Genomic DNA, 26,906 nt, shown 5'->3' on the forward strand with positions numbered 1-26,906 from the left:
AGTGCACTACATTGTAGATTTTGTATACTCTTTTAGCCCAGCTGTCAACCTATAATTTGGGAATTAGAGCGAGACAACTCTCCAAGTTGTCATATGTTTCTGAGCCTCAGCGTCAGTCTCAGCCCTATCCCACCCTACCCCAGAATTAGCCAAGTAAGATAACATCACTGGCTTCCATTGAAGGCTTGCTGTAAATACTTTTCCCGGCTTAGGCTGAGGCTCATCCGTAGACTCCAAGTCAGAATAAACTGTGGCCAAAAAAACCCAAAAAACAACAACAACAAAAAACTATTGTAGCCCACTCTGTGTGTGCATTAATAGATTGGATTCACATTGGAATTGCATTAGCCAGACTATAACTAAAATCAGGTGTGGAAGCCTTTGGCCTTCCAGATCTTTTGGTTTATAGCTCCCACTGTTCCATTCCATTGGTTTTTCTCGATGGGGCATGCAAAGAGAACCTCCCTCTCTTTCTCTCTGAAATCTGACATTAGGGCAACCAGTTGCAAAAGATAGGGCACCGGTATTTTAATTCATTGAAGGCATTTCAGCCGCAGAGCTTTGTATGAGGTGTGTGCACTTAAATTGCCCTTCTTATGTGACTGTTAAAGGCAGCTATCTGCCGATCAAAATTGCAAAAAGGCTTTTTCTTTCTGCTTCCTATTTGGGAGTGGGCCGTCTTGGTGCCTGATTGCACATAGGCAAAAATCTTGATTTTTGTGGATGGTTCATTCCAATTCTTAAGTGTCTTAACTTTGGCCATGCTGAATGAGTCTTTGGATAATTAGAGTCCATAACTTGTGGAGGCTAACCCTGATTTAGACAATGAAATGCTCCTCTCCAGAGTTTCATAACTCTCTGGGGCCTCAGATTGTCCTCCTAGCCCCTTCCATTCCATTCCATTCCATTCCATCCCATTCCATTCCGTTCTCATTGTATGGCTCTTCCAATAGCCTTCCAGTCTTTCTCTGCCCCTCCCCCATTGCACTCAACCCTTTTTCTTTCTCCCTCTCTGTCCTGTCCACCTTCTGTTCTTCCTCCTTTTCTCTAGCTTTTTGTTTCTCTCTTTTTCTACCTCATTTTTTTTTAATCTGCTCCCTCAACATAGGGAGGGAGCCCCTCCCAGCCCCCTTCCAACACCGATCTTTGTGACTTTTGATGCCTTGGCCACACAACTTCAAAACTGGCCTCCATGCCTTCTGCTTCACATCCTCCCTATCCTTGATCTGAATTGACTCTCCAGTCCCCCACCACACACAGGTCTGCCCCTCCCCCCCCACTCCTCACTCACTTTTCCATTGCTTGGCAGCCTACAGACAGGGCCTTTGGGGAACTGTTACCATGTCAGACCCAGACGCAGGCTTTTCCGCCTCTTCCAAAGCCTCTTCCAGAGTTTCTTTCATGCTAAACAGCGCATCGGATGGCAGCCCAGCTTCCGGGGGCTCTCATAAATTTTCATTTATGTTAAATACCTCCTCAGACACACATCCAGCCTCCAACACCTTATTTGCTTATAATGAATCGGAGTCCCGTGCCATAGATTCTTTTGAGAGGGAGCCTCTTGGCCGTTCTGGAAGGGACCCTTTCTCTCATCTCGACCAAGAGTCTGATGTCGCCAGCTCTTCCTTCGTCTCTTTTGCCATGTCACATTCAAGTTTGCCACCAGACTCCAGGGACGCGCTTGCTGTTCCCATGCCTCGGACAAGCCTTATGGCTTCATTTGTATCCTATTCTAAAATGGGCCCAGATGAAGGCCTGGATGCCAGGGATACGGCTCCTGTTCACAGACTAGTACCACACCGTGCTTCCTCTAAAAGTTCTTCTGTTTCTGAGCAGATAAAGAAGTATGTAGAACTCTTTTATGTACCCGAAGAGAAACTTCTGCAGGTGAAAGACAGCATGTTGGCAGCCATGGAAAGCGGTCTAAAGCAGAAGATTAAAGAAGGAAGCTCTTTACCAATGTTGTCCTCCTATGTTTGCACTTTGCCTGACGGCACTGGTAAGTGTGCTTTACTCCAGATATCCTTCCACCGAGTCCTAAAACGGATCTCTAGATCAGTGGTTCCCAACCTTGGGTCCCCAGATGTTCCTGGATTACAATTCTCAGAAATCCTAGCCAGCTCAGGTAGTGGTAAAGGCTTCTGGAAGTTTTAGTCAAAGAACATCTGGGGGGGGGGTTTCAAGGTTGGGAACCATTGTTCTAGAGTCTAGACCCTTTCTCGCAGGCATCCACCAGAATTGCCATCTTTTGAAAGTGCTGTATTTTGAACATCCCTTTGATGGGCAGCCATTAGCACCAGGGCTGCCAGGTCTCAGAGAAGCCTCAGGGAATGGCTACACTTCCCCAGGGCTTCAGATGGAAAGTTAAATCTCAAGGCAAATGATACTGGAGGAGAAAGTTTGATTAGTATGTGTGAGGTGGTTTTCCCGTCTGGGCATCCATTTCCACACATTCCTACCCGGTCCACTAGCTCAGAGCAAAGGTGTTTATATACTGTGTGATGTCTGCCTGCATATTAGTGCACCAAAAAGCCAGGAGTGAGCAGGGACAACTGGTGAGAGAACCAGTGGGTGCATCTTCTTGAGTCCATCATGGCATTTGAAGTAAAGCAAGGCATAGAGTGCCAGTGTTGATGCTAACATAAAACAGCAGTAACACAGAACTGAACTGGGGGGGGGCACTTTATGGGCTGGCATTAAACTTTCAGCATCTGCTGCCTGCCCAGCTGCTAAAAAATGCCTTTCTCTCCTTGGTTTTGGGTTGCTATGTACAATAGTTAAGCAGGATTTACCTGGATAGTGGATCTCTTTAGTCTGATTCTGCTTGTGCCCATTTCCACAACCAGCCAGTCCACACACAGTTTCATTCCCTTCCCAAATCCTTCCCTGACCCACCTCTGTGACATCACAAAGTCTTGTCCCCTGATCACAGGTTTTGGTTCTGAAATCTCAGGGAGTGGGATGCTGGCCTGACAATGTTAGGATGCGATCAGATGCTTGCTTTTTTTCTCACCTATAGCATAGTCTGCTTCAATCTATTTTCTAGTAAGCACAAGGCATACAGGGGATCATGAAACAGCTTGATCCTGCTCCTTGCCCAGTCTGGACCAGAACTCCTCTCCCCCCCCCTCTGTCTTTCTTTTTTTAATCTCAGCTGGAATAAAGGAAACTGGGTTTCATGTGGACAGAAGGATCACTTTGAAATGTCACTTTAAAGATTGCACCCAGCAAAGCAACCTTTTCCAATGCTATCCAATATTGCTATCTGATTCCCGCCCCTTACTTAGTACATCAGCATTTATTTCCATGCTATAAAACGCTACCTTGCGCAGGCCAGGCTTGATTGTCCTCTAATTTCTCTTTTCCCTGACTAGCCAGCCTTGCATTTACCTGGACTGGGGGACGAGGAAAGCTCAAGATCCTTGGCTAGCGTGACAGAACCTTTCAGAGATGGAACACAAAGATATACTTTATATTGTTTCAATTGACCTCTCATCTACATTTCCTCTGTCCCATCTTTGTTGTCCAGTTTTCAATGAAAAACTTTGTCTAGTCTCTGGTGCCACACCAAGTAGGGCATTGACAATTGTCTTAACAAATCTTAGCACCTGGGGCAGTGCATGTGTGGGTACATATAGAGTTCCTTTCCCCAGACAATATGTATTTTTCTTGGGAATGGGAGAAGGAAGAAGGAAAAAAAAACACAAAATGCTCTTAAATCATTTGCAGAGTCTTATGAGGGGGATAATTCCCTATTTGCCAAGCACCCATGTAAGAATGCCTTGGAATCTGGCAATCTGCATTTTGCCTACACAGCGGTTTGCCTGCCTAGCAGTGTAACTCCATGCACGCTGGGGTTGCCCAAGAGACAGCTCAGCTAGAGACAGGCAGCCACTTGACTGAAGATGAAGGGACTGGCCTGGCCTGTCTGGTTTGTCTGCAGTAGGTGGGAAGCTAAGATAGACATGTGCAGTCTTGCTGAACACAGCTTGCAAAATGACATCTGTCATTTCCACACATCTCTTGTTAAAGGGATGGAGCTCAGCTGGAGAAACAAATCCATATTCCCACCATACATTATCAACAGCACATGGGTGCCCTCTATCCTTTAAAGTCAGTGGTCCCCAACCTAGGGCCTCCAGATGTTCTTGGACTCAAATCATCTCTCTTCTCCCCTGGCTGTGCTGGCTTGGGCTGGTGGATGCTGCTGATCCAAAACACCTGGAGGGCGACTCCTGACCAGCCTTGCCTAAGTGCACTACCAACCCCACCTGAGAAATTAATGAGCATGTGCCATAATAACAGAAATTTCATCTGCAGTCCCATACAATAAATACGTTGCCTCTCTTCCCAGAGGGAATTAATCAACCATTGCTTATTTTATATCTAATGGAGGTACAATTTCTTCAATGGAACGAGTCTAGTTGGGACTAATGTTTGGAGTTAGGCCTATCTATGTGTGCAGCCTTGCCAAATAAGAAGCACTGAAACAAGGCTAGAGAAAAGGCTTGGAGACACCTTGGTAGCCCACCCACCCCCATCTTATCTGCCAGTTGGAAAAAAAGTTAGATGGGAATGCTGGGGTGAGTGAGGTGGGGGCAGCACTGATCACTCAGTGCCCTGACGTTTGCTCCTGTTTTACAGAGCGAGGGGATTTTATCGGTCTCGAGCTGTGCCGCTCTCATGTGAAGGTTCTGCTCTTACAGCTGACAGATGACACTGATGAACCAGAGGTAGTAAAGAGAAGGTCTTTTCCACTTGCAGAGAAGATTATCAATGGCAATGGAGAGCAGGTACAGAGCCTGTCTACTGAACCTTCTTGATATCCTTCTGCTGTCTTCATTCGCTTCATCTTTCCTATCAATTTTGGTTAAACTTGGTTTTCCTGTATTGAGTATTGGTTTCATTTTGGACTGTCTCATCATAGGGCTTTCTGTATGCAGAGCAATCTGCTTGTGGAACATATACAGGGAAGTGGACTAGATTCAGCTGAAGGAGAAGTGAAAATTGGTAGAATAAAAATGAGTGGGCCCTTGAGCAAAGCAAACCTGAACTATATCTGGAGGCAAAAATGATGAAAATCAGCTCTCATATTTTGGGCACATAATAAGGAGGCAAGACTATAATGCTGGGAAAGGTTGAAGGCAGCATGAAAAGAGGAAGAGCAAATATGATATGGGTTGACTCCTTAAATTAGCCACAGACTAGAGTTTACAAGAGCTGAGCAGGGCAGTTTAGGACAGGACATACAGTATTGGAGATTGCTCATTCATAGAGTTGCCTTAAGTCAGAGGTGACTTGACAGCACATCAAGCAACAACAACAATAGTCAAGTTTGAAATTTTCTTTCCCCCCATTTCTCAATGAAGTTACTCCTGTCTTCTCTCTCCACTCTTTCTGCTCTTCTGAAACTCCTATTTTGGATCTTTTCCTCAAATGTTTTCCCCTTCTTTTTCCACCCTCCATTCCACCTGCTGCTTGGCTTTTCAGAAACTGGTTTCTTCATTTGGGCTGCAACCCTATATCTATAAACACATAAGTCCAACAGAATACTGGCAGATGTCCTTCTACCCAAATACAATGTGTATAGATGCTTTCTGTGTTCTTGGGAGTAAGCAAGATCCTCTGCATTTCACAGTAAAAAATCAGCCTCACTGTTCCAATGCTAGAGTTAACCACTCCACTCTCATGCAATTTTCCATGATTGATGCATGTGTTTTTCTATGTACAGTAGTTGAAATAGTGTGCATTTACATATTTGTGTGCATGTGTGGCTTAGGAGATAAGTACATGGAGAGGAGCACCACATATGGCCCATCTTTGTGCATCTTTGTTACCTTGAGTCACCTTTTTGGACAGCTTTGGACTACTTTCTCCCAGCTCCAGCCATGGAGCTCTCAGTGTTATGAGCTATGCCAAGTTTTGGGGCCAGTGTAAGTCTTATCAATGGTGTTATAGCATCATTGGCCTTTTCTGAGTTGGAACAAATGTCTTACACTATTTTTATTTTATGTAAAGTGGCCACTAAGAAAATAATGATAATGATAGTGGAGATTAAGGAGGATGAAAAAATATTTAGATTATTTGTTAAAGTCTTGCTTACGGTGGAGTTACAGGTTCTATAATGGTAAGAGATAACCATATCATAATACTATCATCAGTTACAGCAACAATGATAATAGTAGTTTAGGATGATTTTTTAAAAGAAAACCTTGTATAGATGATTTGACAAGGTCTCACTTCTGATACCCAATGACAGATGTCAGTTGTGATGTAGTGGTCAAAGTGATGGACTAGAACAAGACCTGGATTTAAATTCCCCCTCAGCCATGGAAGCTCACCAGGGGGTGTGGAACTGGTAAAACCACTCCTGAAATATCTCATTTTCCTTGAAAGCCTCATCAGGGTTGCTATATGTCAGTTCCAACTTGAGAGCACACAACAGAAAAGAACACTTCTGACAGAATTCCTTGGACTGTATTGGTAGCAGATAAATATATACCCCGTAAAACCATTTGGTGTTATCCTTTGCAGTGAACTGAGGGCATGTGGGAGGGGGGAAGGATGACCTGTCAGACTCATCATGTCCTGTTTACTTTTCCAGGTCTTTGAATTCATGGCACAATGCCTGGCCACGTTTTTGAATGGCCTTAACATCAACAAGAAGTATCTCCCATTGGGGTTCTGCTTTCCCTTCCCTTGCGAGCATATCACGCTGACCCAGGTGAATACTTTGATGGCTTAGCACTAGCGGCAGATGGTACGGGGCCCTGAAGAGTTCTTACGTCTGGTAGGAGGGCATCGGCTTGCTGGGAAGGAAGAAACAGCCAACAAAGCTGATATAAAACATTGCCATACTTGTACACCTTGCCTTGCAAATGTTCCCAAGGGGAAAGGTGGCTATGGAGAAAAATTCTGTGTACTCCATTCTTGGCCCCCACCCTCTACAAAATAGGGGGGGAGGAGGAACAGTGGTGTTGGCAGGGAGACAGTAAATCTACAGTACCTGCTTGTTTTATTCAATCACAAGAGCATCTGGCTCACACGTGTGGCAGATGACCAGCTCTGCCACCTGTTTTCCTAATGCTATTCCTCTCTCAATATTCTCTTCACCAGCCCCCGCCCCCACCCCCTAAATAGCTTTCATGCTGACCTTCTTCAGTGGCTCTGTTTCAGTGAAGTGTGTTCTGATCTGGTGATATTATAACTTGTAATGGTGGGACTGGCTTTAAAATGCAAAATATAATTTGCAACCATTCCCTTCTCCTTTTCTTCATCGCCCCCCCCCCCCATTTTCAAGCTCTTTCTGTGCAGGAATTTCCATTGCATTTACAGGCAGAAAATTGGTGTAGCAGTGGCTGTTGCTTGAAGACTCTTGTCTTCTGTGCATCTATGGGGGCCGCTTGGGCCGCTATGAATAACCACAGAAGACATCAGCCGGAAATGGCAGCATAAGTGTTTTCCCTTCTCCCCAGCCCCCATGTCTTTCCCCTCATTTTTCTTTACAGGGATTTTGATAAGACTTGTAGGCAGGAAGTTCCTGAGATTTTTTTTAAAAAAAAATGCTTTTTTTTTCACAGCACACCTACAAAACTGCACAGCTGCACATAACTCCAGAATAACCGCAGAATTTATTTTTAAACATGCATTACTTCACAGCTGTGAAGTTGTGCCTTCAGTTACTAAGGGCCTGATCACACCAGCCAAATGTTTTCCAGTTCAAATGATACATTCCATGCCTCTGTTGTATTGAATCGTGGTCACGTGGCACATATACTAGGGCAAACGTTCCCATTTGTTTTAACATTACTAATTCATTTCTTCTTATTTGAAACATTCTGGCTAGCTACACTATAGAACCAACCTATTTCCTCTCTTGTTTCCTGGGGCAGTGCAGCCCCTTCCTTTTTATTGGTAGAGATACGTCATAGAGGTTCTTTTATAGTACTTTGCTCCTTACAGCTTGCCTTAATTTCTTGAGCCCTTTGCTCCACTGGTTGCTTCCAGTTGTTTTAGCCTATAGTCTCGATTATATAGATTGTCTTTACGGGGAGCTGGGGTATTGGCACCCTTATCTTGCAGAGCGAGGTGCCCACAGTATTCATTCTCACTCCTTCCCTAGTGCCCGTTCCCCCATATGGGATCACTCGGAGGCTTCTCCATGTGGCTCCATCAGCTCAGGCCTCCCTCCCTCTGCTGGCAAAGGCCAGACATACTCACTGCCACCCCTGCGCTGAGCCCCATGGGATGGGGCTCACTTCTCTGAGGTGGTGCCTTGGTCTGGCGAGAGGCACAGTGAGGGGACCTTAGCTGTGGAAGCTGCTGTTGATAGTGAAGGTCACACAAGCATAAAGAATGTATCAAAATGTCATCAGAACAAAATAACACAACCCTCCTGATTTGGGGGGGGGACCTGCAGTTACACCACTGGCCAGGAAAATGATTCAATCATGGCCATACGTCATGTGACCCGAAATGCATGCAACAATCTAACTGGTGTATAATTAAGGAACATTTGGCTGGTGTGAGCAGACTCTAAGTCTAAAACCTGTCAACAACCTGATGTTTCAGTGTGACCTCTGACTTTCCAAGGAATTACAGCAGGATAGTAGTGTGTGGCCCTTGTTTGCATCCTGCATGCATGGATACTATCAGCATTCGTGAGTTTGTGCCTCTGAAATGGAGCTGCATTTGGAAGAAACAATAAGAGCTTCACTGTAGATATTACTTGGCTTGGCCACCTCCAGAAACACAAGAGCCGGACCCCTCCCTCCCTCCCTGGACCTTAGAGAGCTGGCCCCACTGTCCTGCCCTACCGATATCCAAAATAGGTTCAATATGTTCAAAAAAAAATCTTCACTGAAAAAGACCCCTCACACCTTTTAAGAGCTGGTGTGTGTGTTTGTGTGTGTGCGCGTACATGCACACACACACACACACTCACATAAACATAAACACGTATATTATGGATCTGAGGATCAGGGGCCCTGGGGGACAAAGCATGGCCACATTTCCTCTATGCCTCTTGGAAGGTAAAGGAGTGCCATTTGAGCAAAACATTGTTTTTAAAGTAGATTTTAAACAAAACTTGGGGGGAGGGCAGCTGAGCAGCTCCTTTGGGGGTGTCTACAGCTGCATGTGGTTTACCCCTGCTCTCAGTTGGCTGGCTGGCTCCAAGTGCGGTGGGCAATGTTGTTTCAGGATAGATACACGATTCAGCTACTACAGTAATCAGGTTCTTTAAGTGGAATAGGTGTGCGTGTGTGTGCCATTTATTCTCTTAAGGAAGCAAAACTACATGCCTGTGAGGAGAAGCAGTTTGGTCGCTCTGTACATTCTGCCTTAAGAATGGGTGTTTGTTAAAAGCAGGCTCCCTGGAGGTCCCTGTGTTACCAAAGGTCTCCCCATCTCATTTTCCCTTAGTGCAAGCTGATCAAGTGGACCAAGGATAGCCGGTGGCTGAATGCAGAGGGACAGGATGTGACAGATCTGCTCCAAAAAGCTCTTAACCAACACTGCAAGGTGACCAACATGGCTGGATCAGCTGTGGTTAAAGCATCCATATCTGTGCTGGAGAAGGGAGGTGTCTCTGGATAAGTGAGAATAGAAGAGTGGCTGAAATCTTCCTTTCTCTTTTGGCTACTCCAGAATTACCAAATAGAGGTCCTTGCTGTGGTAAACAATACGGTGGGAACCTTGCTGAGTGCCAACTCTGAAGCAGAGCCCTGTGAGGTTGGACTTGTGATCGGTAAGGAAAGCTGGATACATGCTAGCAGTGCTGCTGAGCTGGAAGGAGCACATGGGGCTGGCGCTGGCTTTTTGCTAGGAAGCTCGCTCTTGTTAATCCTTGGGAAGCATCTGAGCTGAGAATTTTGTTTTGCTTTGTTTATAGGGTGCCTTTCTCCAGATAAGGGGACCAAGGCAGCTCACAATATTAAAAGAATAGAATTAAAAGCATAATAAGTTGAGAATTAAAAAAATTAACCTATACTCTAATTAAAATATTCTTGAATAATCAAAAGCAGGTAAACGCTAAAAACTATCGTAACTTTAAAAATGGCATTCAGGGACTTGATCATGATTTTTAAAAGCTGCCAGAAAAGGTGCATCATCAGCTGTCAGCAGGATGAAAGGGCGGCAGCCAGCCTGATCTCCTGAGGGAGAGCACTCGATAATCCGGGAGCTGCTACAGAGAAGGCTCTCTCTTGTGTCCCCATCAACAGTGCCTGCGCTGCCGGTGGGACTGAAAGAAGGGTCTCCTTTGATGACCTTAAATGCTGAGAAGGCTCATATGGTTCAGGAAAGCCACATAAGTAACGAACTGTTCTTAAGAATCAGGCTAGGAGGATATCCTATACACACATGCCAGGAAGAGCTTCCATTTCATCCAAATGGCAAGCAGTAGCCATTGTCATGGATAGGATTAGTGACACCCTATAAGGCAGAACCATCTTTTAGAAGCGGGCAGAATGTTTTCTTCTGTTTTTGCATTGCCATGCAGCCAGGAATTTCAGTAAGAATGCCATTTCCCCTCTGTTTTGGATGCCTCTCCCTGACTCCTCTCTTCCTGCCTGTGATAGATGTTGGCACTAACTGCTGCTACATTGAAGAGATGCAGCGTATAGCCGGCTTGGGTAAAAGCGAAGGACGCATATGTGTAAACACTGAATGGGGCTCTTTTGGGAATGCTGGTGAGATGAACCATCTCCTGACAGAGTTTGACCTGTTAATGGACAGGCAATCCATGGATCAAGGCAAATACAGGTGAGTTGTTGTTAAAGAAACGAGGAAGACTTCTGAAGAATGGCATTCTGGGATGAGATCCTACATGGGCTCTGGAAGACACCTTTCAATTCCATCACCCTCAAAGCCATGTTGGTGAAAACGCGAGATAGGGGTTTCTTAGTTGCTCCTCCCAAACTCTGAAACACCTTTCCAAGAGAGAGGCAAGACTTGTCTCCTCCCAGTTGTTCTTCTGCTGGCAGTTAAAGCCCTTTCTGTTCCTACAGTCTTTCAGCAACGGTCTGGCCAGCTGATAAAGAAAAGGTATTAAAGAGTCACTGCTTTGATTTAGGGGTGTATGCAACTTGTGCACGATAAGATGTTGTGTGAACCCCAAAATCCTGATTCTGATCTTTATTATGATCATTAACCAGTAGATATATTCAAATATCATTATTATATATATAAGTATAACACAAAAATACAATTAAAATATATATAGCCTATTACAATATGATTATATTTTATAGAATCTCCATAGTTTCACAGGAGTGAGGAGATGGTGACCAAATACACACCATTACTAAACATCTGACATTGCTTTAATTGGTGCAAGGAGGGAACAGTGACACTTCATTACTGCTACAAAAAACTTTGCCACTGCTTTATAATATCAGATTTCTTGTCCAAGAGTAAGAGCGCAACATAAAATTCTATGGACCGCAAAATCATAACAGGGACTCTTTTATTAGTGGCAACCTGCCTCTGCTAATGACATGATTCCTTCTTTATAAGTGGAGAGGTTCCAAAAAACTTGGACCTGTATGTTTCTAGTAGTATATCTTGTTTAATTGCGTTTTAATATTATCATCTTCTGTATGTCTATATCTGCACCTCTTTTTAAATATATTTTTATCTCTACCTGTAATCAGCTGTGGGAAAAGTAATATAATATAATATAATATAATATAATATAATATAATATAATATAATATAATATATATAAATGAGGTAATTTCCATGCAAGCTCAGAAACATTGCCTCAGAAACATTGCATTGTTTAATGCTGCTGTGTTTTGTCCTGCAAAAGAACATATATCTAGGAAGCAGATAATGTAACAGAAGAAGGAACGGTGTCATCCATTATCACTGAGCTTGATTAATGGGATGTGGTGGAATAATCAGGATTATGCACAGTCACAGTACCCCAAATGCAGTTTCTGTGTAAACAAACTCCAATTCTATAATTGTTTGTAGAATTGTTTATAATTGTTTAGCTAGCATCTTTCTACTTTGTGTGCATAAACAATTCTCAATGGAATATTTGAATTTCATGAAAATCAGGATCTTTGGAGGGAGGGGAGTTAAGCGAGGGAGACTGAAAAGCTCTGGGGACAGGGAGGAGGAAGAGACTGATTGGGACCAAATCTACACATCAGGAAAAGGACACATCAAAGTGGATTGAGAGGCTTCCCCATTAACACCACACAGCACACATGTTTCCTTTCGCTTGGGAGTTAATATATAGCAAAATATAGTGAAAACGGAGCCTGATGTTGCCGTAGATTTTAACAAAAAGAAAACCCCAACAAACCTGCAAACATTTTGATCTAGAATGTGGTACAACTTGAGTGACTACAGTGAGGAGGGATTAAAAGAGATGTGTCGATCTAGCCTTGGTGTCAAGGAAAAGGATGATAGTCTGCAACATGCCTGATCGCTCATGCTTACAGCTTTGCTCTGTGGTTTGTTTGATGTGTCATCTGAACACAGACGTAGTTTCCTCTTTGGCTTGTTGGAAGGGGACTGTAGGTGACAGGCAAAAAAGGAACAAACAAAAAACCCAGAAAGCAAAACTCTGTGGTTTGTTGAGCTGCTCCTTCCAAAGTAGAGCAATTCCAGCCTTATTTTGTCATCCAAATCAGACGACCAAAGAATTGTGCAGGAGTAAGATATCCCACCTTCCCTATTCAGGTGAAGATCAAAGCCAGGGGTTCTCTTGATTCTGAGGACTAGTTTATACACAAAATACATTTGCTATGTGCGCACATGTGCTTTCATAGCTAAATTGTGTAACATGGGATTGACAAGAGAGGCGCATCTGCCTCAAATATTCATGGAAGTGGGGTGGACAAGTGCTGGTGCTGCTGCAGTTGGCTCCCCCCCCCCCCCGATTCTGGTGATGTGATCACATACTGTATTAGCACTCTTAACACTCGAGGGGATCGATTTTGAAAGTAAAAATAAAGTTCAGTGTTATCCGACAGCAAGCATTTAGCTAGTTCTATTTTTTAAGAATTTTAAAACTACACTTATCAGAAGAGACTGAGACTTGGAAGGGCAGCAATGGAGGAATTAGAAACAATCATCAAGTGTAAAGATGTGTCATTATATCATCCACACTCTTATATTATCAGTCACCATGTATGAGTGTGAAACCTGAACAGTGAAGAAATCTTGACAGGGGAAAAAATGATTCTTTTGAACTATGTTGCTGGAGAAAAGCTTTGCAGATACTGTGGAATACCAGAAAGGCAAACTAGTGAATCCTAGAGCAGACCCATTCTGAACCATCTCTGGAGGCAAAAGATGATGAAACGGAGGCTGTCCTACTTTGGGCTCGTCATGAGAAGCCAAGGTTCTCTGGAAAAGACAATAAAGAGGGAGATGAAACACGACATCGACTGACTCCCTAAAGGAAGCCACAGGCTAGAGCTTGCAAGTGTTGAGCAAGACAAAGCAAAGTAAAAGCAAAGTGTGCTGTTCATATACCGCCCCATAGCACTTCAAGCACTCTCTGGGCGGTTTACAAGTTAATTATGCAGGCTACACATTGCCCCCCCCCACAAGCTAGGTACTCATTTTACCGACCTCGGAAGGATGGAAGGCTGAGTCAACCTTGAGCCGGCTACCTGGGATTGAACCCCAGGTCGTGAGCACAGTCTTAGCTGCAGTACAGTGTTTTAACCACTGCGCCATAAGGCTCAATGTTGAGGACAGGACAGGAGATCACACTTCCTTAGAGTCACCATAAGTGACAGCACGTAACAACAACACTATGTGTAAAATGTTGAATTTAGACTTTTCTTCTTTATTCTAACTTTTTGTTCCTGGATACTGACACTACTTATATCTGCCACTAAGTGTGCAGGATGAATATATTATACAGTGGTGCCTCGCTTGGTGATGTTAAAGGATGCTTCATATATTTGCACTCAATTATTGTTATGGGGTCGGAGCATATTGTGATTCATTGTAGGAAGTATTGTGATAAGTGCCCATGCCTTCTCTTAAACATTATGCTGAATTGACTGTACTTATCTGCCAGCTGCCCAGGTTGGTGGCTCACTGCTTTCACTCCATTTCCGTCTTTTTCTGCATTCATTTTTATCTTTATTTTTGCTACCAGGTTTGAGAAGTTGGTCGGTAGCTTGTATCTGTGTGAGACCATTCGTGTGATTCTAGCCAATCTTGCTGAGAAAGGTGAACTCTTTAATGGGGTCTTGACTCCCACACTGATGACCAAAGGAAAGGTGGAACTCCAGGATGTTGTGGAGATCATAGAGTAAGTGAATCCCTTGGGCCAATGTTGAGATACCTGTTCACCCTTTTATCCTCCCAGAAGCTGGGTCTCTTGTAGGCTAGCCCTAAACAAGGCAAGCGGGAGAGATAAGCCCTCAAAATTAATGTAATCTTTGGCTGATACATTGGAGCAGAATTAATAAACTAACCTGCACATATGTCATAGAACACAAAGATACACTGCTGTATTTGTCAGAATAAAACTCGCTGAGAGAAAAAGAAAAGTGTCAAAGAAAAAGGAGTTTAGGGGTCACTAACAACATACTGTACCTATCTCACTGAGTCAAAGGAGGAGAGAATAACTGTTATAAGGAAGATGAGGGAATGAGCTAATGTGCAACATCGTACATTCAGTAGCATCTTCATTTTCCATCCCAGTATAGGCACATTTTCCTCCCTCCCCCCCCCCCGCCTTTCCTCTTTCCTCTTTTTATGTTCTGGCATTTGGCCTAATCTTTCTATGTTCTGCTACATCGTACCTCTCTGCTGCCTCCATTTTCTGTTCCTCTTCCCCGCCACCCTTTCCCTAGTCTTCTTGTACCCAACTTGGCAGGCTTCTTTCTCCACAGAATATGGTACTCCCTTTCAAGACATACATAAATAACACTGTACTTAAGCATCTTGGTGGTTCATGGTTTGTCTGTTTACTAGAGTGATAAATTTTAAGCTATAGTGAGTTCAATTTTTTTGAAGGTGTGACATACTTGATAAACAGCTCCATCATGATAAAAATAATCATTTTAGGACACCTCTTTTTTGAAGAGGAAAAGCAGGTTTGAAAGTAAAAACCTGAGATAAGCATGTTCACAAATTAAAATAAACAGTGGGCAAAATCCTCTTGCACCCGTGGTAGTAACTATAGTGTTGAAGCAGATGTGCTGTTGTCTGTCTGTCTGTCTGTCTGTCTGTCTGTCTGTCTGTCTGTCTGTCTGTGCTGGAGACACAAGACCAATCTGCACGACTGAACAGTGCAATTCCTTGTTGCTTGACATAGCATCTGGCACCTTTACACAGGTGTAATTTTTCATTATTCTTGTGTGAACAGGATTTTGCCCATGTTCATGGTTTCTGGTCCTTTTCTATAAAATAAACCTGTTTTGGTTGTTCTGGGTTTTTGGGGCTCTTTGGCCGTGTTCTGAAGGTTGTTCTTCCTGACGTTTCGCCAGTCTCTGTGGCCATGGGCATCTTCAGAGGACAGCAACCTGTGCTCTGGTCAGAGCACAAGTTGCTGTCCTCTGGTCAGAGCACAAGTTGCTGTCCTCTGGTCAGAGCACAGGTTGCTGTCCTCTGAAGATGCCAGCCACAGAGACTGGTGAAACGTCAGGAAGAACAACCTTCAGAACACGGCCAAAGAGCCCAAAAAAACCAGAACAACCATTAGATCCCGGCCGTGAAAGCCTTCGCGAATATAATAAACCTGTTTTCTTTCCATGTAGGAGAATAAAATGAGTATGCCGTTCCCAAAATCTGAGTAACTTTCAAGATGCTTCATATATGGAAAGTCCTTTTATGCATTGTGTATCATTTCAAGGAAATGTACATATTTCTTGTGTACTACATGAAAAGTTAGAGAAAGATTCCCACAACACTAGGAAAATGATAAGCTTTACAAATATCTCTTTCCTTCTTCCTCCTGAACATGGATTTCCCCCCTCCCTCCCTTATAGACCTTAATTGTGCTGTAGTGTTATATCTACAGTGAAATTAGCAGTAGCTAATGCCAGCCAGATTTCTCTTAATCTCTGTTTTAGATGAGAAACTTGGTTATTATTTACAATGGCTTGCAGTAATTTAGGCATAACACTAAACCATGATTAAAGGAAGGGAAGGTGGGAGGCGGAAATGAGGATGGGTTTCCCAGATTCATTCCCTGTCTGGAAACCCCAGTTATATCTGCATAGGGCCGCAGCAGGAGGAAAAACTGCTGCGTGTACATTTAGAGCAGGAATCGCCTGTTGGAGATTAGCTCTTAAAACCTCAGGTCCATGCACTGCAGCTGACAACGAAGCTGACAGTGCTTTGGGAATTATTGCAAAAGGGCTAGAAAATATACTGCCTCGGTATAAATCGCTAATTTGATCACACTGTCCTTGTAAAGCCATGTCAAAAGAGAGTTGCAAGAAAAGCAACCCGGATGGCAAGTGACTGGAACATCTGACCTTAAGATGACATGGGCTTTCTAAAGGCAGCTTACACGGGAGATATATATATATATATATGCTTTGGATAGTCAGATGCAAAGGATGATAAGACGCCTTTTCCTGGTTGCACAGAAGATTGCTTGGCATGAAACTCCCCCATGAAACTCCCTTTTCTACAGAACTGCACATGGCCAGTTTGTGGCTAGAGCACCCCTTCTTCCCCTTTGGTCTCTGAGCCACCAATTCAAGTGGAAGGAAATCTGTCCTCTTTTTTATATCTGGTTGCCCTAGACCTGATTGAAATGTACACAGCTATGAATAACATGAACAGTTTCCTTCTCACACTTTCACATAATCTTACTCGTAGGGCAACATACTACTGTATAGGTTTAAAAATTAAACATGGTGTCAGAGTGCACAGATGACCTATGAAAATCTGTACCAAGCTGGTCTTGATTACTCGTATGTTTCTAGAGAAAGTTGTAGGGGAGCACGACTCGCCCCCTCCATCCCTGCACCTATTGTTTTATTCTCAGTTCATCAGGTGGCCCTCCCCATGGGGCTGGGCTGCACGCCCCATAAGCCAAGACATCCAGAGGTGAGGGAGGATGGGAGGGAGTTCCTGGCCAACCATGTCTGGAGGGCTAAATTTGCCCAGCTCAGCACAACATCTATGGATGAAAGGCTGCACTGTATGTGATTTCCCCATGAAATTGTGCCACTTATTAAAAGGCCTGGCCTGAGGCATATTTGGGGAATCAGAAGCCATTTCAGAAGATTGCGGAGATAGATGCTCTCTGTGGATGTCCTTCTAAAAAGTGACTTTGGTCTCATGTCTCCCTCCGCTTTTATTTTTATTCATATTATTATATTGTCAATGTTTTAAAATACATGTTTTCATGAAACTACGAAAAGGTAATAATAAACATTATCAGTCAAGGCCGGGAATGCAACTGGAAAAGACTACAGGGTAGCAACAGAACACGAGTGTTGCGTTGCAACATGTGCCAGCTTCTGTCTCCATGCATTTTCAGGCAGGGCTGGACAGGACTCTGGCCTGAAACCATAGAGAGCCACTGGCAGTCAGGGCTGACAATACTGTGACACTGTTTCTGTCATTCCTAAATATAGACCATTTAGCATACAAGAGTGCAAGCACGGCGAAAAATGCAGACCAGTCTTGAAAGCTAATGTAACCAATAATCAAATCCAGGTTTCTTGCTTCCCGTATGGGTACTGCCCAATTGAGGATTTCATTTTGGCTTTTTACATTTTTTTTGAAGTTTGGATAATCACTATGCTTGTTTGCTTTTGTTATGTAGCCTTTGGTGCTTCCCATAGGCAGTGTGTAACAGGCCAGTCAGAAAAATGACAGTCCTTGCCTGCTTATACATAGTACCAGTCCATTACAGATGGAATACCACTGGTTCTTAACCTTGGGTTTCTCAGGAGTTTTGGACTGCAACTCCCAGAAGCCTTCACCACTAGCTGTGCTGACTGGGGTTTCTGGGAGTTGCAGTTCAAAAGCATCCGAGTAACAAAGGTTAAGAACCACTGGAATAGACCAGTCATTCTCGAACTGAGGTCCTCAGATGTTCTTGGACTGCAATTCCCAGAAACCTTCACCACTAGTTGTGTTGGCCATGATTTCTGGGAGTTGCTGTCCAAGAACATATGGGGACTCAAGTTTGAAAACCACTGGAATAGACAACCCTAATCTTTCTGTGATCAATTAGCCTATACGCTGTCTTCTCTATGCCTCTCTGCCTCCCCCCACACCCTTGTTAACTCTTATATGTTCTTTTTAATTGCAGTGAAAAAGTGGGCCTGGCCAGAACCAAGAACTTTCTTGCCCGCCTGGGAATGGTGGCGAGCAACCAAGACTGTTTCCATGTGCAGCAAATATGTCAAGCCATCTTTACCCGTTCGGCCAGGCTCTGTGCTGCTGGATTGGCTGGCATCCTCACACATATCCGTAATGCTCAAGGGCTGACGTCACTAAAAGTCATCGTGGCTGTGGATGGGGAATTGTACAAGAGTCAAACTCAGTAAGGGATAGGAGCAATTACTTTGATCAAAACCAAGAGGGGCTTCCCAATCCCATTATCCTTTGTCCAGTGGCCAACAATAACTTCTGGATTTTATGGTTAGATGGTTGAATCAACATTCTTTGTTTCAGGACTGCCAGGTGCCTTTGTCATAAAATCAGTTATTTACCCAAATATCCATTCACTATTTAGAAGACCATTAAGCCAACAGATCCATTCATTTTTCTTATGTCAATTCAGTATGAGTCCTAGGATGGCAACCTGTATAAACCACTCTGATTTCACAGCCCTATTCAAGTGTTCCCACAAACATGTAATTATTTGGGTTAATTCATGGAGGGGGTGGCGATATACAGGTAAGAGAGCTGCACTCCACAACCTCCCATCTCATGCAGCAGTCAATGAGATGTTAACATATTGGCTAAAATACAGTAGTAAATTGCAAACAGAGTAGGCCAACAGGATCAGTGGGGATTTAGTAAGTCAACTTCTCTGTAAGTTCCACTGATTCAATGGGGCTGCTTTAGTGGTGACTTACTACTGGATTACACCTAGAAAGTACAAAGTTTGGAAAAAGATATTGTAAATGTATTTAACTAATCTAATTAATTTAACTAAGCGTATTTAAACTTCAGACCTTTGTATTCAGTGCATAGAGGTCTGATTGACTTCCAGGAGAAGTCTTTCCATGTTCTTACCATATTCATAGCCCTATTCATGTGTTCAGACTGATGTCTGAATAGGGCTTCAGTTAATCAAATACCCAGGGATCTAGCCTCCCAACTCTAACTCAATTCCCCGAGACAGTGGAGCCTCCCGAACTGAAAGTCCTGTCTATATAACTGACATTAAGGAGCTCTCATCAGAGGAAATGAGGTGTTATTCTAGTGGCTGGAAAATATAAATTGGCCCAAAGACCAATTAATTGATCCAGCAGATATTCCTAATCCTTTCCAACAGGCCTAAAGAAGAAAACAAGCCAAGAAAGGTACGTACTTGGTCCACCCCCATGGCTTGCCTTTAAAATCTTTTGACATTTCTCCTCCTTCCAGGTATGTTGAGATACTGAAGCAGACCTTGAGGTCCCTGGTCCCTGAATGTACCGTCAAATTTGTCCAGTCTGAGAATGGCAGCGGCTATGGGGCTGCCTTGGTTGCAGCTGTAGAAGTGCGGCTTAGAAGGCAGCGCGAGGCGGTGGACCAGATCCTGGCACCTTTCCGACTTTCTATAGTGGAGCTTGAAAAACTACGGAACAAGATGAGGCAGGAGATGGAAAAGGGGTTGTCCAAGGAGACGAACAGCAAAGCCTCCGTTCGCATGTTGCCCACTTATGTCCGCCATTTGCCTGATGGCACCGGTGAGGGCAGGGAAGCATATGCTGGTGAACAGCCCCAGATCTAGGGAGGGAAGAGCTCTGAGATGCTTAGGTGACTTGGATATCTCAGGGAAGTCTTCCTGGGCCATTGACTTCTATTTGACCCAGGACCCTCGCTGCAGTTGACCTTCCTCTTATTGGAAAAACAACAGCAGCAACCTTAACAAACACAAACATTTCCTAGTCCTAGTTGGACAGTAGCGTTCAACCTTTTCTACAACCCTTCACTCACTGAAACGTGTTACATAATCCATTCCAGGAAAATTGCTGTTAAGTGAAAACATCATAAAGTAAAATTAAAAACCCCATTGAAATGCATTGAAAACCATTCTATGCGTTCCAATGGGGTAAAAACTCACCGTCCAGTGAAGATCCTCCATACGGTGGCCATTTTCGGTGCCTGTATAGCGAGGAATCCGTCCCTAAGCACAGCAGGGAGTCATTTAAAGCACCCGGTGGCCATTTTGAAAACCCAATGATCAGCTGTTTTTGATCGTCGTAAAGCGAAAATCGATTCCCGAAGCAGGGAACCGATCATCGCTAAGCAAAATTCCCCCATTTAGACCATTGTTTTGCGATCGCAATTGTGATTGCAAAAACATTGTCATAAAGCGGATTCGTCGTAATGCGGGGCAATCATTAAGCGGGGCACAACTGTTCTGTGAGCACTCACTTCCTAATTTTTAATCTTACATTTGTATGATGGTGATATTGCTATTATAGCCCATTTTAGGACTTACTACTGTAACCCCATAGTATGTCTGACACTAGTCACTGTGCCAGAAGGTAAATGCAATACTTCCTGGAGCCTTTTTGTTGTGATTGCCAACATTGATTGGCAATGATCCTGACAGAAAAGTGGGTAAAGTAAGCTCCATTTTCCGTAAATGGATTTAGTCATGGGTTGTGGGGGATGGACTCCCTTTACCCACGCTCTACTTTTGCAGAGAGAGGCGATTTCCTGGCCCTGGATCTGGGTGGGACCAATTTCCGAGTGCTGCTGGTACAGGTGCAAGGCCGAGAAGAGGGTGGCGTGCGTATGACCAGTGAGACATATACCATTCCACCAGAAATTGCCCAGAGCAATGCCACACAGGTAAGTACAAGAGAAGGGATCAGGTGGGGGGGGGCCTGGATGGGTCTGTGTTATGGACCAGCTGGGTCTTCCAGTTAGAACATGGGTGACTATGGGGAGGGATGTTCCTGATAGCATTGGGACCAGCTCTTTTATTGACTGATTGATTGATTGATTGATTGATTGATTGATTGATTGATTGATTGATTGATTGATTGATTGATTGATTGATTGATTGATTGTATTTATACCCCGCCTATCTAGTCATTTAGACCACTCTAGGCGGCTTACAACATAAAGGATAACAAGTTCAATAAAAATTTACAGCAATTAATTAATTAAATGATTCTGCAAGATGTGAAAAATACAAAATAAATCAAATAAAGAGAAAAAGAATAAAAAAGGAAAGAGGACAGGAATTAACTGGAAGGGAAGGCCTGCCTATACAGTACATCCACATTTTAGTTGGTTCTTAAAAGTACCCAGCGAGGGTGCAGTGCGAATCTCCGGAGGTAGGTTATTCCAGAGGCGAGGAGGCCCGGTTTCTAGTTCCTTCCTTCCGGGCCTCCCTCGGCATCAGGATCCTCAGCCTCACCTGCTGAGTCGCGCGGGTGACACGGGTAGAACTAGTTGGGAGTAAGCATTCTGCCAAGTATCCTAAACCGTTTAGGGCTTTATATGTAAGCATCAACACTTTGAAGTCAATGCGGAAATGGATGGGCAGCCAGTGCAGCGTGGCCAGAGTAGGAGAGATAGCAGATCTGCATCTTCTCTCCATGCTTATTTCTGTCTCATGTGGGACTCCTGTCTCTTTCCTTCCTGCAGCTTTTCGACCACATTGTTAACTGTATTTTGGATTTCAACAGTAAACACAGCATTTTGGGACGTGCACTGCCGTTGGGTTTCACATTTTCCTTTCCCTGCCATCAAGTAAATCTGGACAAGGTATGGAACACGACAGAGGTGATCCTCATGCTCATATGGTGGTTTATCGTCTTGTTGTGGAAAACAGTAGTAGAGATACGAGGCTGAATCTATTGGTGGGCCCCACAGTGTAAAGCAGAAGATCTCCGCGTACTGCTTTTTAAAAAAACCATTTGCAAATAATGCAGATTGCCTAAAGTTTTTGGAGACAGTGGTGGAACAACTGTGCTAGCCTATTGTGGCAAAACCAACAAGGAGTCTATTCAGAGACGAAACTGGTCGGTCACTAAGCTGGCCAAAGGTTTCTTGTTTTAATATAGCCACATGACACCTGAACAAATATCTGCTGAGAATGTTGCTATTGATTAGTATACATCCAATTGCCCCCTTTCCCTATATTTAGGGCAGTTTCTATGCAGCAGATTTATTTAAAATATTTATATCCTGCCTTTTCATGAAAGGGATCCAAGCATTAAAAACTAAAAACAATGAGTTATTACAATATTAAAAAGGAACAAATAGAATATTATAGCTATTAGATATAAACAGTACCAAAAGCATGTTTAAAAAAAGCAAAAGCACAATGTTAAATTTAAAAAATGTCTTCAACATCCAGTCACTATGACAAAGCTTGCCTGAAGAAAAAGGTCTTTGCCTGTTTACAGAAGGCCAGCAGAGATGGGGCCAGGCTGGCCTCATGCGGGAGGGAGTTCCCAAGTCTGGGAGCAGCACCAGAGAAGGCCTTCTCCCATCTTCCCACCTTGTGAGGGTGGTAAGATCAAGAGAAAGGCTTCCCCTGATAATCTTAACACCTGGGCAGGCTTATAAAGGGAGACACTGTCCTCGAGACAGCTCAGGGAGAGCAGTCCAGCTGCATCGGTATCATCAGCTACACCATTTCCCATTTTCTCTTGGTTTTGCAGGGCATCTTGCTGAGATGGACCAAGGGCTTCAGTGCTTCAGGCTGTGTGGGAGAAGATGCTGTGAGTTTGCTGAGGCAGGCCCTCCAGCGTCAACCGGTACGTCTGGGGCAGGAGTGGTGCAAAAATCAGGATAGCTGTGGGGGAGTACAGAGTTTGGACTGGATTACTTCATCTCGATATGATTTGCCAAAATGAAAGGCTACATCCCAGACACTAACCACATACAATACGCATGGTCATGCAACAGTAGTGAGCACTTACTTTCCCTCAGGAAATGTGCATGTGTGTGTTGATTTGGAGAAGGAAGGGTAAGTGCTTACGGTAATCATTTCCCTGGAAGAGGTAAACTGGGCAGAAGTTGGGCATGTACTTCTTATTGGGCCAGGGAAGTGGTAGAGGTCATGTACCTTGACCATGACATAAGGGGGAGAAATAAAAGGAGGCTTGAAGTGGGAGATGATTTTGAGGTGAAAGCACTTGTCTATCAAGCAGGCTTGTATTTATGTATGAATTTTGTTCTGTTCTGTTCATTATTGGTGACATTCAGCTGTTGCCATGTATTATATTCTTGTTGAGGCCAGCATCCTTCCCCCAGCTACTTGGTAATAGGTCACACAACCTATCCCAGCAAGGGGAGTGGTGGGTGGGAGGAAGGCGGCTCCCCGTCTCTCCTTTGACTGCATATTAGTGACAGAGCTTGAGAGTTCCCTTTAGGCTGTTGCCCCCAGGGATATGCAAAGGGAAGAAGAGGGGGCTTATTTCCCAGGCGACTGGGCCTATGGGTCTGTGCTGGTTACTGTGGTGATGGGGAATCAGGTTGCCTGGTAACACATCTTGCCGCACTGTCTCTCCCTCCCTTTCTCTTCCCAGAACGTTGATGTAGATGTGGTTGCCATAGTGAATGACACTGTGGGAACCATGATGTCATGTGCCTATGCAGACCCCAAGTGCGAGGTCGGCCTCATTGTTGGTAAGATGGGCGAGGCGGGGGGGGGAGCATTTATTTTAGGAATGTATACTTTGACCTTTAATAAATTCCCAGTTGAGAATAGGGGTAGGGAAGGTTTTGCATGGAGAGTGAGAGTATAGATGTGAAGAACTCTCTGAAGTTCCAGGGGAATGTTTTCCCATGGGTAGAGAGCCTCTTTGAAGGACTTCTTGAATTGTCTTTAGGGAATTATAGCCTGAGGTTGGGTTGCTCCAGGGCATTGTTCCCTGCTGACCCTTTCTTAGTAATAAGGCATCCAAAACTGAAATGTAACTGGGCTTACCTCCAACCTGATCAGACATTTTGAGGAGTCATTCCTTTCTATGGTATTTTTTTCGCCACAGGAACAGGCACCAACGCTTGCTATATGGAAGAAATGCGGAACATAGGCACTGTGGAGGGTGAGGAGGGCAGAATGTGTATCAATATGGAATGGGGGGCCTTTGGAGACGATGGTTGCCTTGAAAGCTACATGACGCCTTTTGATGTGAAAGTGGATGCAGAGTCCATCAATGCAGGCCAGCAGAGGTGAGCCTAGGCAACTGAAGTTATGTTCAGGGTTGGGCCCATTGTGCTGGTGGCACCAATTCCGGTCTCTCCTACAGATATGAGAAGCTCATCAGCGGCATGTACTTGGGTGAGATAGTACGCTATATTTTACTGGAACTAGCATCTCGCAAGATCCTCTTTAAGGGCCGGCAGTCACATAAACTAAAGACCATGAACATCTTCCCCACCAAATTCCTAACCAACGTTGAAGAGTAAGTGTGTCTCTGTTCAGTTTATGTCATGAATTTTACCATTCTGATTTGTGGTGCACAAATCAAATTACTGAGAATGTTGTTTATGGGTTGTCTGCAAAAGACTTTGTTGTTTGAATGGGAGTTTTCTCTCTGCCTTATTTAACTACCAGTACAACCCTTTGTCCAAGATTCCTGCTGTCTAACTTGACCAAGGGTATGATCAGATGGTGATAAAGGATCACATTTGATTGCACTGGAAAGAGTCACTTCACTAGGACTTCTGTCCCTTAAAAGTGACGCATCCAGAAAGGAACTGCTCCAGCCCAGCTCCAAAGAAGAGTAGTCCTGCGGCTGGACCAAAATGTTGGACATGGAGCAGGAGCAGGCTGGTTCACAATATTCCGGTATGTCATCTGATCATGAGAAAACAGCTTGCACTGGATCACGCCACAAGTGGTCCAAAATGCAAGCTATTTCTCTGTTTGACTGCACCCTGGCCTAACCTCCTGCTGCCAAAAAAGCACTTCTTGTCCTAAATTCTAAACCTAGACAGAGAAAATGAACCAACTTATGGAAAGTAGGCAAATGTGCACCAGCCATGTTGATTTCATTTATTTATTTTAAGCATTGAATATATGCATCTATAATGCATAATTTTACATTCATTCATTTGGACACAGTGGAGACATTTGTACCTGGAATGTGTAAACCCTGCTACTGGTCACAACTGATACCCGTAGACTGAATGGGAGACAAAGGGTTCTTTCTAAGATACGACTAAAAGGGGAAAGGTCCTTTTGAATAGAAACAATGCCAGAGTCTTTTATTTCTACTAACCATAAGGCTCCAGGGGGTTGAGACCACCACCACTAATTCTAATATTCTGAAAGCAGCAGCGAAGGCCACCAACATGTGTGCAACATTCTGGAAAGTTTCGGGTTGACCGTGTCTCTTGAGGATGGCCTGGTGGTAAAAGAAGTGTGCCATACCATCTCTTCACGTGCTGCTAAAATGTGTGCAGCAGGAGTGGCTGCTGTTGTGGATAAGATCCGAGAGAATAAGCGCATGACGAAGCTGGATGTGACCGTTGGTGTGGATGGAACACTGTACAAGCTACACCACTTGTGAGTTGGTTTTGCTGTATCCTGTTATGAGGCAAGTGAGAGAGTTCAGCCCAACACACTTCATAGAAGGGAGTGTAAACTTTGGTTGCCCTTGGATGGCATAGCAGGGATAGGCATCAAGGGCAGCATGTATCTTTCAGTGGCCAAACTCCTGTTGCAGTTACACAGAGGGTCTAAGTTCTAGCATCAAATTGCAGCCAGTCAAGAAATCTCCATCTCTGTTGCACATGGAGCCATGCAACTTAGCATGCACCAGACAATGCCTATGGGGATTTCTGAACTTACAGCAATTCATGTCTTAAAAGCTACCACTTTTGCATAACTGTACAACAGGATTTTAGACAGTGTGTGGAGAGAAACTGAGCCAGCTCTATTCCATATACAGTAAGAGGAGACTCTTGAAAAAATTCTGGTGGCCATTACTGCACTGCTGTATAATCTATAAGTAGCATATACTTTTCTCGAAGGTATTTGGGATGTTGGAGGGCCAGATGAGGTCATCACAAGGGATGTTGCCCCACTTTTGTGTGAAGGAAAGAGGAGCAATTACAAGATTCTGTGTTTCCAGGTAGCATGTAACCCAGGCACGGTGCTGCTGGCAGGAGAGATGCAAATTTGCACTTAATGCTGACTTCCATAGCTCACTTGACATTCTCTTTTTATGTCCTAAGCTTTGCAAAAAAGCTTCAAGATACCGTGGCACTGCTTGCTCCAAACTGCAACGTCAAGTTTTTGCTGTCAGAGGATGGCTCAGGAAAGGGAGCAGCGCTGATTGCTGCTGTGGCCTGCCCTAAGTAACAGAAGACTCCACTTGATGTGTACAAATATCTGCCAGTAAGCAAGATGCTGGACTACTCTTTGCCAGGTCCAGACCTTGAAGCTTCAGCACAACTCTCATCCTGTTTTGTGACAGCTGTGGCAAAGTTACAGGAAAGGCATGTCTTGGTAGTTACAGCATTTCACCTTTGCAATTCTTAACATCTGATTGATGCCAAAGCAAGGTGGAGGGGGGGGGGGAATAAAGTGAATTCCTGCTGCAACCTGAATTCTCAAGCCATCCTTTTGTCACGAAGCCAAAACCAAGCACTGCTGTAATTTAGGGGGATAAAATGGTGGTATCTTTATAACCCACAAGGTTTCTGTGCTCCAGGGACTTCTCAGAAAGCTCTGCTAAGCTCATGGCTACTCACCAAGGGCTCTGGCTGGCTAGTTTTAGACCTGCTGAACCTTCCATTAGCTCAGTGCGAGCAAAGACACAAGA

The 26,906-nt window shown here is 44.1% G+C and overlaps 1 protein-coding gene across 1 annotated transcript; it reads left to right on the forward strand.

Annotated features, from left to right (window-relative positions):
• The first annotated feature begins 1,234 nt into the window (after positions 1-1,234).
• On the forward strand, positions 1,235-26,685 carry HK3 (hexokinase 3). Its single transcript, XM_020790840.3, has 17 exons — positions 1,235-1,999; positions 4,645-4,793; positions 6,605-6,724; positions 9,424-9,522; positions 9,649-9,748; positions 10,581-10,764; positions 14,132-14,287; positions 18,260-18,493; positions 19,546-19,850; positions 20,816-20,964; positions 21,769-21,888; positions 22,791-22,886; positions 23,661-23,760; positions 24,123-24,306; positions 24,384-24,539; positions 25,415-25,645; positions 26,317-26,685. Exons 1-17 carry the CDS (start codon positions 1,342-1,344, stop codon positions 26,441-26,443), a joined length of 3,168 nt encoding a protein of 1,055 aa, XP_020646499.3. The 5' UTR covers positions 1,235-1,341; the 3' UTR covers positions 26,444-26,685.
• The last annotated feature ends 221 nt before the right edge of the window (positions 26,686-26,906 follow it).

This window comes from Pogona vitticeps, chromosome 2, assembly GCF_051106095.1.
Source record: "Pogona vitticeps strain Pit_001003342236 chromosome 2, PviZW2.1, whole genome shotgun sequence".
Taxonomy (NCBI): domain Eukaryota; kingdom Metazoa; phylum Chordata; class Lepidosauria; order Squamata; family Agamidae; genus Pogona; species Pogona vitticeps.

Excerpts from the sequence above, each read along its gene's own strand:
- HK3 (XM_020790840.3), top strand. The coding sequence starts at position 1,342 with ATGTCAGACCCAGACGCAGGCTTTTCCGCCTCTTCCAAAGCCTCTTCC. Across the intron at positions 10,765-14,131 it reads ATGGATCAAGGCAAATACAG|GTTTGAGAAGTTGGTCGGTA; the intron begins GTGAGTTGTTGT and ends TTTTGCTACCAG. Across the intron at positions 14,288-18,259 it reads GATGTTGTGGAGATCATAGA|TGAAAAAGTGGGCCTGGCCA; the intron begins GTAAGTGAATCC and ends TTTTAATTGCAG.